Genomic DNA, 13,542 nt, shown 5'->3' with positions numbered 1-13,542 from the left:
AATAATATCTAATATTATGTCACTGAGTGTATACTGTATATGCTATATATCAAATATGTCACTGAGTGTATGTATACTATATATCTAATATTATGTCACTGATTGTATATATGCTATACATCTAATATGTCACTGAGTGTATATATACTATATATCTAATATTATGTCACTGAGTGTATATATGCTATATATTTAATATGTCACTGAGTGTATATATACTATACATCTAATATGTCACTGAGTGTATATATGCTATATATGTAATATGTCACTGAGTGTATATATACTATATATCTAATATGTCACTGAGTGTATATATGCTATATGTCTAATATGTCACTGAGTGTATATATACTATATATCTAATATGTCACTGAGTGTATATATGCTATATGTCACTGAGTGTATATATACTATATGTCACTGAGTGTATATATACTATATATCTAATAGTATGTCACTGGGTGTATATAAACTATATATCTAATATGTCACTGAGTGTATATATACTATATATCTAATATTATGTCACTGGGTGTATATAAACTATATATCTAATATGTCACTGAGTGTATATATACTATATATCTGTCACTGGGTGTATATATACTATATCTCTAATATTATGTCACTGAGTGTATATATACTATATATCTAATATAATGCCACTGAGTGTATATATACTATATCTCTAATATTATGTCACTGAGTGTATATATACTATATATCTAATATTATGTCACTGAATGTATATATACTCCATCCATCCATTTTCTACCGCTTATTCCCTTTGGGGTCGCGGGGGGCGCTGGAGCCTATCTCAGCTACAATCGGGCGGAAGGCGGGGTACACCCTGGACAAGTCGCCACCTCATCGCAGGGCCTGTATATATACTATATATCTAATATAATGCCACTGAGTGTATATATACTATATCTCTAATATTATGTCACTGAGTGTATATATACTATATATCTAATATTATGTTACTGAATGTATATATACTATATATCTAATATGATGTCACTGAGTGTATATATACTATGTATCTAATATTATGTCACTGAATGTATATATAATATATATCTAATATTATGTCACTGAGTGTATATATGCTATATGTCACTGAGTGTATATATACTATATATGTAATATTATGTCACTGAGTTTATATATACTATATGTCACTGAGTGTATATATACTATATATCTAATATGTCACTGAGTGTATATATACTATATATGTAATATTATGTCACTGAGTGTATTTATACTATACATGTTATATTTTGGTGCTAAATAAAGTGTGTGACGTTGCAGCCAGGAGGCCCAAATGAACAACGTGCATCATATGAAGGTGAAGTGAGTAATTATGTGCATCCAGCAGGTCAAATTGGTGAATATGAATATGAGTTATAATAAGTCATGTACTTACACCATCGCTCTGCTTCTCTCCCCCCACGGCCACGACAGGATCCACCACCAGCTTCTCGAAGCACGCCGAGCCCAGAGAGGAGCTCTTGTGCTGGGAGGCGATCAGCTGCGAGACGTGGAGCTTCGGGCTTCCGTGGGCCGTCAGCTCCGGTTTGCTCCCGGTGGTACCGGACGCCGGGCCGAGGTTCTGCTGCGAGGTGATCCCACTCCCGGCGGCCGCAGCCCGTCCTCCGCACTTGTCCCCGCCGCCCAGGCACAGCGGCGGCGGGGAGGAGCAGCGCAGGTTGGGCTGCGAGGACGAGAAGACTCGGTCCAAGTGTTTCTTTTTCCTCCTAAACATCCACAGTCCCGATTCCTTCTTGGCGCCTTCTGCTCCGCCGCTACTGCGACGCTGCGAGCCCAGTTTGGGACTGAGCCACGGCTTCGTTTTCTCCTGGAAAGTCTTCCACATCCTCCGCTGGTAGGACTCTTGTCCCCCGGAGCTGCTGCCTTCATCCTCGGACGCCTTTTGCTCCATGGTGCTGGAGCAGCATCCAGCCAGCCTGAAGTCTGTGTGTGTGTGTGTGTGTGTGTGTGTGTGTGTGTGTGTGTGTGTGTGTGTGTGTGTGTGTGTGTGTGTGTGTGTGTGTGTTCTTGTATTTATACCCTTCTTGAGACATCAACAAGGAAAAGTACCTTCCATATGAGGACCGGTGAACAAGTTAGGGCATAGATCATGGTCCCAATTTGGAAAACCATTACATCTAATAGAGAATGTCTCATTTGCACCCCTGGTGGTGAGATCTATCAAAATGAGGGTGGTCCCAAAGAGAAGGGGTTTTTCAAATTGACTGTGTGTGGGTTTTAAAAGTGCTCCCCCTCTGGTCAACATATGAAATAACAAGTGCGTGTAAAAATTTGAAGCGCTATCCCTCTGGCCAAAAATGTAAGGTTTTTCTTGTAAAATTGCGACTGTTACTGAGTAAAATTCCAACTTGTATCATAACATTGCACAAATGTTCAGTTTTTCTTGTAAAATTTTGACTTGCGTTGAGTAAAATTACAACTTTTATTATAATCATAAATTTTGTGAAATTGTGACCTTTTTCTTGTGAAATTCCAACTCATTTTTCACAACAAGCTTTTTTATATTTGCATAGTAGGTATATATTATTCATGTTGTAAATGCAAATCTTTATATATCTAGAAAGGGTGGTCCTAAAGAGGTAGGCATTTTTCGGAAGTCTCAAGAAGGTAACAAATACAAGAATGTTTGTGTGTGTGTGTGTGTGTGTGTGTGCGTGTGTGTGTGTGTGTGTGTGTGTGTGTGTGTGTGTGTGTGTGTGTGTGTGTGTGTGTGTGTGTGCTGATCCGGTTAGGACCAACACACTGGAAAGAAGATGAAGAAGATGATGAAGATAGTTGGCATGGAGTACATTGCACATGCAAGCCCTTCTCCATATATGCAGCAAATTATGCAACCTGTAATAAACTTACTGCATTTTTTTTACAGTCACTGCAGTACAGATTACATTAAAACTTTTTCAGCATTATCTACAGGTTTGTGACCAAAATTAAGTGTTAAATTTGATGATTTTTTTTTACGGTTGTGGCTTGGCATTGTTGGAGTGATTCCAGAATGCAGAGAAGGCAGGCGGTGTGTGAGCAGAAGGTCCTTTTATTAGCAGTGGCGATGACAAAATATAAAAATATACTGCTGGGCAACGTTCCCTCTAAGGTGCGCGCCTGTGCAATTGCGCACTTCTCAAGCGTCCTCTGCGCACGGCAAATCTATGCCACGCACAAAAGCAACAAATAAGCGCATAACAATTTTCGACACACGGACACGACAGAGGAAACAGTTTTCGTCATCATTGTTCAAATATTGTAACGTCTGTCGAGACGCTTTGAGGACATGAATTCCATCGATCACGTTACTGAGCAAAACTCTTTATTGTCGGCCATAAACACATCACCAAAACTTTAGTAAAAAAAATTGATATCTACAAAACCCGTTTCCATATGAGTTGGGAAATGGTGTTAGATGTAAATACAAACGGAATACAATGATTTGCAAATAATTTTCAACCCATATTCAGTTGAATATGCTACAAAGACAACATATTTGATGTTCAAACTGATAAACTTTTTTTTTTTTGCAAATAATCATTAACTTTAGAATTTGATGCCAGCAACACGTGACAAAGAAGTTGGGAAAGGTGGCAATAAATACTGATAAAGTTGAGGAATGCTCATCAAACACTTATTTGGAACATCCCACAGGTGTGCAGGCTATTTGGGAACAGGTGTGTGCCATGATTGGGTATAAAAGTAGATTCCATGAAATGCTCAGTCATTCACAAACAAGGATGGGGCGAGGGTCACCACTTTGTCAACAAATGCATGAGCAAATTGTTGAACAGTTTAAGAAAAACCTTTCTCAAGCAGCTATTGCAAGGAATTTAGGGATTTCACCACCTACGGTCCGTAATGTCATAAAGGGTTCAGAGAATCTGGAGAAATCACTGCACGTAAGCAGCTAAGCCTGTGACCTTCGATCTCTCAGGCTGTACTGCATCAACAAGCAACATCAGTGTGTAAAGGATATCACCACATTGGCTCAGGAACACTTCAGAAACCCAGTGTCAGTAGCTACAGTTGGTCGCTACATCTCTAAGTGCAAGTTAAAACTCTCCTATGCAAGGCGAAAACCGTTTATCAACAACACCCAGAAACGACGTTGGCTTCGCTGGGCCTGAGCTCATCTAAGATGGACTGATACAAAGTGGAAAAGTGTTCTGTGGTCTGACGAGTCCACATTTCAAATTGTTTTTGGAAACTGTGGACGTTGTATCCTCCGGACCAAAGAGGAAAAGAACCATCCGGATTGTTATGGGCGCAAAGTTGAAAAGCCAGCATCTGTGATGGTATGGGGGTGTATTAGTGCCCAAGACATGGGTAACTTACACATCTGTGAAGGCGCCATTAATGCTGAAAGGTACATACATGTTTTGGAGTAACATATGTTGCCATCCAAGCAACGTTACCATGGACACCCCTGCTTATTTCAGTAAGACAATGCCAAGCCACGTGTTACATCAACGTGGCTTCATAGTAAAAGAGTGCGGGTACTAGACTGGCCTGCCTGTAGTCCAGACGTGTCTCCCATTGAAAATGTGTGGCGCATTATGAAGCCTAAAATACCACAACGGAGACCCCCGGACTGTTGAACACCTTAAGCTGTACATCAAGCAAGAATGGGAAAGAATTCCACCTCCATCCATCCATCCATCTTCTTCCGCTTATCCGAGGTCGGGTCGCGGGGGCAGCAGCTTAAGCAGGGAAGCCCAGACTTCCCTCTCCCCAGCCACTTCGTCCAGCTCCTCCCGGGGGATCCCAGGCCAGCCGGGAGACATAGTCTTCCCAACGTGTCCTGGGTCTTCCTCGTGGCCTCCTACCGGTCAGACATGCCCTAAACACCTCCCGAGGGAGGCGCTCGGGTGGCATCCTGACCAGATGCCCGAACCACCTCATCTGGCTCCTCTCGATGTGGAGGAGCAGCGGCTTTACTTTGAGCTCCCCCCGGATGACAGAGCTTCTCACCCTATCTCTAAGGGAGAGCCCTGCCACCCGGCGGAGGAAACTCATTTCGGCCGCTTGTACCCGTGATCTTGTCCTTTCGGTCATAACCCAAAGCTCATGACCATAGGTGAGGATGGGAACGTAGATCGACCGGTAAATTGAGAGCTTTGCCTTCCGGCTCAGCTCCTTCTTCACCACAACGGATCGATACAGCGTCCGCATTACTGAAGACGCCGCACCGATCCGCCTGTCGATCTCACGATCCACTCTTCCCTCACTCGTGAACAAGACTCCGAGGTACTTGAACTCCTCCACTTGGGGCAAGATCTCCTCCCCAACCCGGAGATGGCACTCCACCCTTTTCCGGGCGAGAACCATGGACTCGGACTTGGAGGTGCTGATTCTCATCCCAGTCGCTTCACACTCAGCTGCGAACCGATCCAGTGAGAGCTGAAGATCCTGGCCAGATGAAGCCATCAGGACCAAATCATCTGCAAAAAGCAGAGACCTAATCCTGCAGCCACCAAACCGGATCCCCTCAACGCCTTGACTGCGCCTTGGAATTCTGTCCATAAAAGTTATGAACAGAATCGGTGACAAAGGGCAGCCTTGGCGGAGTCCAACCCTCACCGGAAACGTGTCCGACTTACTGCCGGCAATGCGAACCAAGCTCTGACACTGATCATACAGGGAGCGGACCGCCACAATCAGACAGTCCGATACCCCATACTCTCTGAGCACTCCCCACAGGACTTCCCGAGGGACACGGTCGAATGCCTTCTCCAAGTCCACAAAGCACATGTAGACTGGTTGGGCAAACTCCCATGCACCCTCAAGGACCCTGCCGAGAGTATAGAGCTGGTCCACAGTTCCACGACCAGGACGAAAACCACACTGTTCCTCCTGAATCCGAGGTTCGACTATCCGGCGTAGCCTCCTCTCCAGTACACCTGAATAGACCTTACCGGGAAGGCTGAGGAGTGTGATCCCACGATAGTTAGAACACACCCTTCGGTTCCCCTTTTTAAAGAGAGGAACCACCACCCCGGTCTGCCAATCCAGAGGTACTGCCCCCGATGTCCACGCGATTCTGCAGAGTCTTGTCAACCAAGACAGCCCTGCAGTATCCAGAGCCTTAAGGAACTCCGGGCGGATCTCATCCACCCCCGGGGCCTTGCCACCGAGGAGCTTTTTAACTACCTCAGCAACCTCAGCCCCAGAAATAGGAGAGCCCACCACAGATTCCCCAGGCACTGCTTCCTCATAGGAAGACGTGTTGGTGGGATTGAGGAGGTCTTCGAAGTATTCCCTCTACAGATCCACAACTTCCGCAGTCGAGGTCAGCAGAACACCATCCGCACCATACACGGTGTTGGTAGTGCACTGCTTCCCCTTCCTGAGGCGGCGGATGGTGGTCCAGAATCGCTTCGAAGCCGTCCGGAAGTCGTTTTCCATGGCTTCCCCGAACTCCTCCCATATCCGAGTTTTTGCCTCCGCGACCGCTGAAGCCGCACACCGCTTGGCCTGTCGGTACCTGTCCGCTGCCTCAGGAGTCCCATGAGCCAAAAGAACCCGATAGGACTCCTTCTTCAGCTTGACGGCATCCCTCACCGCCGGTGTCCACCAACGGGTTCTAGGATTACCGCCACGACAGGCACCAACTACCTTGCGGCCACAGCTCCAATCAGCCGCCTCGACAATAGAGGTGCGGAACATGGTCCACTCGGACTCAATGTCCAGCACCTCCCTCGTGACATGTTCAAAGTTCTTCCGGAGGTGGGAATTGAAACTCTCTCTGACAGGAGACTCTGCCAGACGTTCCCAGCAAACCCTCACAATGCGTTTGGGCCTGCCAGGTCTGTCCGGCATCCTCCCCCACCATCGCAGCCAACTCACCACCAGGTGGTGATCGGTAGAAAGCTCCGCCCCTCTCTTCACCCGAGTGTCCAAAACATGAAGCCGCAAATCCGATGACACAACTACAAAGTCGATCATAGAACTGCGGCCTAGGGTGTCCTGGTGCCAAGTGCACAAATAGACACCCTTATGCTTGAACATGGTGTTCGTTATGGACAATCCGTGACGGGCACAAAAGTCCAATAACAAAACACCACTTGGGTTCAGATCCGGGCGGGCATTCTTCCCAATCACGCCTCTCCAGGTTTCACTGTCGTTGCCAATATGAGCGTTGAAGTCCCCCAGTAGAACGAGGGAATCACCCGGGGGAGCACTCTCAAGTACTCCCTCGAGTGAATCCAAAAAGGGTGGGTACTCTGAGCTGCTGTTTGGCGCGTAAGCGCAAACAACAGTCAGGACCCGTCCCCCCACCCGAAGGCGGAGGGAAGCTACCCTCTCATCCACCGGGTTGAACTCCAACATGCAGGCTCTGAGCCGGGGGGCAACAAGAATTGCCAACCCAGCCCGTCGCCTCTCACTGCTGGCAACGCCAGAGTGGAAGAGAGTCCAGCCCCTCTCGAGAGAACTGGTTCCAGAGCCCTTGCTGTGCGTCGAGGTGAGTCCGACTATGTCCAACCGGAACTTCTCTACCTCGCGCACTAGCTCAGGTTCCTTCCCCCCCAGCGAGGTGACGTTCCACGTCCCAAGAGCTAGCTTCTGTAGCCGAGGATCGGACCGCCAAGTGCCCTGCCTTCGGCTACCGCCCAGCTCACATTGCACCCGACACCTGAGAAGCTTAAAAATGTGTCTCCTCAGTTCCCAAACATATACTGTGTTGTTAAAAGGAAAGGCCATGTAACACAGTGGTGAACATGCCCTTTCCCAACTACTTTGGCACATGTTGCAGCTAGGGCTGGGCGATATATCGATATATGCAATATATCGCGGGTTTGTCTCTGTGCGATATATAAAAAGTACTATATCGTGATATACACTACAGGCTCTCCTCGCTCTTTCCGATCTCTCCTTCTCACAGACAGCAAGCGCACCTTCTTACACACGTCACATACGTATACGCCCTCCCCGAGCAGAGAGGTAGCAGCATGGCTAACGTTAGCTGTGATGCTAGCGGAGTGGTGCGAGCGGTAATACAAGAGAAAGAAGGTGTGAATCTGGTAACAAATGGAGGAATAATTAATTCCCAAGAAAAACAGCAGGGGGTCCGTCGTCTGGCGGTGGTTTGGCTTCAAGTGGGAAGATGTCGAACAGACAACCGTAATTTGTCAAGTGTGGGGCGAAAGCGTTGCTATAAAAAGTAGCATTACTGCTGTAACAAACAGTTCAAGGTGTCCCAAGTTACCGGAGTGTGTTAGGTAAGGAGGAGGAGGTTTGTCCCTCCAGAGTTGTTGCCGTAGGGCTGTGACGTAGGGCGAGTGTGGTTGTAGAAGGAGGTGTGTGATGTTGACATTAAAGAAGCGGTGGCTACCGAACCTGCTCTAATGTCTCCCGTTTATTATTTTATTAGATAAGTACACTGTATAGGCGAACCCAGGACACTCTGCTACACTGCTAATATGTAGCATCATTTGAAAAGTCACCCGCTAGACAATGAAGAGTGCTTACTCCGCACGTCAACATCTCCGTTTGGTGCCACACGTCCACACCATCAAAATGCCGAGGCAAACATTTCCAGATCAACACCGTTTGAAAAAAATAGTGATTTTTTTAGTTGTGATTTCCTTCTCTGCATGAAAGTTTAAAAGTAGCATATATTAATGCAGTATGAAGAAGAATGTTTTAATGTAGACACATAGAATCATCATACTGCTGTGATTATATGCATCAAGTGTTCATTCAAGGCTAAGGCAAAATATTGAGATATATATCGTGTATCGCGATATGGCCTTAAAATATCGCGATATTAAAAAAAGACCATATCGCCCAGCCCTAATTGCAGCCATGAAATTCTAAGTTAATTATTATTTGCAAAAAAAGATAAAGTTTATGACTTTGAACATCAAATATGTTGTCTTTGTAGTGCATTCAATTGAATATGGGTTGAAAAGGATTTGCAAATCATTGTATTCCGTTTATATTTCCATCTAACACAATTTCCCAACTCATATGGAAACGGGGTTTGTAGCAAAACTGGTCATTTTCTGCAGTACAAACCAGACCAAAAGCAACTTTGTTATATCAACAGCAGCCGCTCGCTCTTTCTCACTTGCGCCAACACATACAGTATGGCACTTAGCCAGTGATGCGTTTACAGCCACACAAAAAGTCGGACAACTCCAACACCACACATAAAGTGTCATTCCAGGTCGTTACACTATGATTTACCAATCAAATGTGTGCTTATTCTAGTGTCATTTATTAGGAATCTTAATTTATAAATATTAATCATGAAATGCTGTTAGTATTTTAAATAAATACTAATAAAAATATATTTTTTACAAACAAGAAGTTGCAGGATTGTACACATGATCCCCTGCTTACATCTCATTGTGCAACATGTGAATGTTTTAATGGGAACTAAATGCAATGTCTGAAATGGGTACAAACTATTTCCAAAGCAGGACCTCCACCCAGACAAACAATACAAGTACACAGTTCATGAAAACCAATATTTTTGTTATTGTCATTGTAAGTGGGCCTAAACACTTATATTAGAAAATAACCTCATGGAAATGACTGCTGTCATTTGTTTATAATAATAAGAGAATGTTGTCTGTCTATCTGTGTTGGCCCTGCGATGAGCTGGTGACTTGTCCAGGGTGTTCACCGCCTTCCGCCCGAATGCAGCTGAGATAGGCTCCAGCACCCCCGCGACCCCGAAAGGGACAAGCGATAGAAAATGGATGGATGGATGGAGATTGAAATTGTTATTTAGTCAGGTTTGGGACAGGTGTGCAGCAGGTGTAGCCACATTGTGCACGTCTGATGTTGCTCACATGGGTTCCACTGAATGCTCAGGGAGTTTTTGCGTTTGCTCACACACATGAACAATTAGAGGGAACATTGCTGCTTACCTAAACTTTCAAATTTGTATCACATTTTCAGCTTTTTTCTCTTTAAATTACGGCGTGGCGCGGTTGGGAGAGTGGCCGTGCCAGCGACCTGAGGGTTTCTGGTTCAATCCCCAGCTTCTACCAACTTCGTCACGTCCGTTGTGTCCTTGAGCAAGACACTTAACCCTTGCTCCTGATGGGTCGTGGTTAGCGCCTTGCATGGCAGCTCCCGCCATCAGTGTGTGAATGTGTGTGTGAATGGGTGAATGTGGAAATAGTGTCAAAGCGCTTTGAGTGCCTTGAAGGTAGAAAGCGCGATACAAGTATAACCCATCTACCATTTTACTTTTTAAACTTTTTTTTAGCATAATCTACATGTCTTTCGGCCTAAATTAGGTGCTAAATTTGATCAAATTTGTTATGGTTTTGGCTTGACATTGTTGGTGTAATCCCAGGATGCAGGAAATGTATATGTAATGTGTGTTTGTGGAATTTTTTTTTTTTTACAAAATATCAAGTTATCCCCCACATACTGAGACTTTCAAATTTGTATGACATTCTCAGCTTTTTTTTTTATTACGCTACATGCTTTTTTAAAACTTTTTCAGCATTATCCACATGCTTTTTGGCCAAGATTAAGTGTTAAATTTGATTAAATTTGTCACCGTTGGGTCTTGGCATTGTTGGCATGATTTCAGTATGCCAATAAGGCAGGCGATGTGTGAGCAGAGGGTCCCTTTATTAGCAGAAGTGATAAAAAAAAAAATCAAAATATCCCTCACATACACAGACTTTCAAACTTGGATCACATTTTCAGCTTTTTTTCTCATTACATTGTCTTTTTTTTAAACATTTTAGCATAACCTGCATGTCTTTGGCGTAAATTAAGTGTTACGTATGATTAAATTTGTTACGTTTGTGGCTTGGCATTGTTGGTGTGGTCCCGGGATGCAGAAAATGTGGATGTAATGTTTGTTCGTGGCATCTTTTATTTTTTTACAAAATATCCCTCGCATACTCAGACTTTTTAATTAGTATCACATTTTCAGCTTTTTTCCTGTTACATTACATATTTTTAAAAACTTTTTTTAGCATAACCTACATGTTTTTTGGGCAAAATTAAGTGTTAAATTAAATTTGTTACAATTGCGACTTGGTATTGTTGGCGTGATTCCAGCATGCAGAGAAGGCAGGCGGTGTGTGAACAGAGGGTCCCTTTATTAGCAGTGGCGATTACAAAATATCAAAATATCCCCCACATACTCAGACTTTTATATTTGGATCACATTTTCAGTTTCTCATTAATTAGCTATTTTTTTAAACTTCATCTACAGGTTTTTGGGCATGAAGTAAGTGTTACATTTGATTAAATTTGTTACGGTTGTGGCTAGGCATTGTTGGTGTGGTATCGATAATATCAATAATTATCTATATCGACCGATATAAAATACTTTTATTGTGAAATTGAAGATATAGAAGCTGAAATAAGTCAATAATTTTAAAGTATATGATATGATAAGTTAAAAAGTTTAAATGATTGTCACACACACACTAGGTGAGGTGAGATTATCCTCTGCATTTGACCCATCACTCTTTAAATATGTGACATGATGCCTGGAGATCAGAAACATCTAAACAGAAATAATTTGACATTGTATAAAAAAATAATAGGTGTATGTTTCGTTAGTCAATAGACAACAATAATAAATGGTGAATGAATGATGAATGAATGATAGGTGGTGGTCGGAGGGGCCGGAGGCGCAAACTGGTTGTGAATGAATGATGGGTTCCCACTTCTCTGTGAGCGCTTTGAGTATCTAACAATAGAAAAGCGCGATATAAAATCAAATCCATTTTTATTATTATTATTATTATTATAAATGGCGCTAGATCACATGACTTGAAGACAGCATCGATGTCATTCATTTAAATTAGCGGTCCTTTACCTTGTTGACCTCGGGGCCCAACTTTTCCACTACAAATATTAACAAAGAATTAGAAATCTTACTCTTGATTTTAATTGTATTTAATAACTATATCTATCTTACTTACAGTTAAACAGGATAAACTTAAAAAAACTTAAACCTAAAAATAGGTACTAAACAAATACAATTAGGCAGTGCTAAATTGAAGAAATTCTAACTAAATAATAAAAACACAACTATATACTTTTTTTTTTTTTTTAACATTTTGTATGTCTGTTATTGATGTCAAAGATGAAAATGCATAATTATTATCATTACTACATGTCAAAAATAAATGTTGATAATGAGCATTTATTATAAAAAAAAGAATGAAGGTCATGCAGGCAAGCAGAAAAGCTGTTGTATATAATAAACTATGTTCCCTAAAAGGGCGGCTGCAAAGTACAAAGTGTGTTCTATCAAACTACTCGATTAATCAAACAAACTGATCAGTTACTGAAATAACCGATATGTCCGACATGGTATCATGATCTTGCCTTTGACCCGCTCCTGGATAGATGAGCCCAGCCTGTGTATAGAGAGGGCAGCTTTGTAAAAAAAAAAAGAAGAAAAAAAAGGCTTCACTACGCATCTTAAAATAAAGCCTGCTTATCTGGCAATTGTCCATCCGTAAATTAGCTCCAGATGTGCAGTTCGATTTTCCTTTAGCGAATATACTAACCTAGAATGGTGTAATGTTAGCACTGAAGGTCACATACACTATATTGCCAAAAGTATTTGGCCACCTGCCTTGACTCACATATGAACTTGAAGTGCCATCCAATTCCTAACCCATAGAATTCAATATGATGCCGGTCCACCTTTTGCAGCTATTACAGCTTCAACTCTTCTGGGAAGGCTGTCCACAAGGTTGCGGAGTGTGTTTATAGGAATTTTCGACCATTCTTCTAAAAGCGCATTGGTGAGGTCACACACTGATGTTGGTCGAGAAGGCCTGGCTCTCAGTCTCCGTTCAAATTCATCCCAAAGGTGTTCTATCGGGTTCAGGTCAGGACTCTGTGCAGGCCAGTCAAGTTCATCCACACCAGACTTTGTCATCCATGTCTTTATGGACCTTGCTTTGTGCACTGGTGCACAGTCATGTTGGAAGAGGAAGTGGCCCGCTCCAAACTGTTCCCACAAGGTTGGGAGCTTGTAATTGTCCAAAATGTTTTGGTATCCTTTCACTGGAACTAAGAGGCCAAGCCCAACTCCTGAAAAACAACCCCACACCATAATTCCTCCTCCACCAAATTTCACACTCGGCACAATGCAGTCCGAAATGTAGCGTTCTCCTGGCAACCTCCAAACCCAGACTCGTCCATCAGATTGCCAGATGGAAAAGCGTGATTCATCACTCCAGAGAACATGTCTCCACAGCTCTAGAGTCCAGTGGCAACGTGCTTTACACCACTGCATCCGACGCTTTGAATTGGACTTGGTGATGTATGGCTTAGATGCAGCTGCTCGGCCATGGAAACCCATTCTATGAAGCTCTCTGCGTACTGTACGTGGGCTAGATGGAAGGTCACATGAAGTTTGGAGCTCTGTAGCAACTGACTGTGCAGAAAGTGGGCGACCTCTTTGCACTATGCGCTTCAGCATCCGCTGACCCCTCTCTGTCAGTTTACGTAGCCTACCACTTGATGGCTGAGTTGCTGTTGTTCCCAAACTCT

The 13,542-nt window shown here is 43.4% G+C and overlaps 1 protein-coding gene across 7 annotated transcripts in view; it reads right to left on the bottom strand.

The window, feature by feature from the left end:
- Positions 1–2,004, bottom strand: part of mctp1a (multiple C2 domains, transmembrane 1a) — a 502,786-nt gene extending 500,782 nt beyond the window's left edge. For all 7 annotated transcript variants that reach the window (XR_009817879.1, XR_009817880.1, XM_061986604.1 and 4 more), the window contains exon 1: positions 1,436–2,004. Coding sequence is in view for 5 of the 7 variants with exons in the window: in XM_061986604.1 (XP_061842588.1) it covers positions 1,436–1,951 (516 nt within the window). In the remaining 2 variants the exon portion in view is untranslated. The remainder of the gene's footprint in view (positions 1–1,435) is intronic.
- Positions 2,005–13,542: the final 11,538 nt, after the last annotated feature.

The sequence above is a fragment of the Nerophis lumbriciformis genome, linkage group LG12 (genome assembly GCF_033978685.3).
Source record: "Nerophis lumbriciformis linkage group LG12, RoL_Nlum_v2.1, whole genome shotgun sequence".
In the NCBI taxonomy this organism is placed as follows: domain Eukaryota; kingdom Metazoa; phylum Chordata; class Actinopteri; order Syngnathiformes; family Syngnathidae; genus Nerophis; species Nerophis lumbriciformis.
Note: the sequence above shows the minus strand (reverse complement) of the source record. Positions and strands in the feature narration are given on the sequence as shown.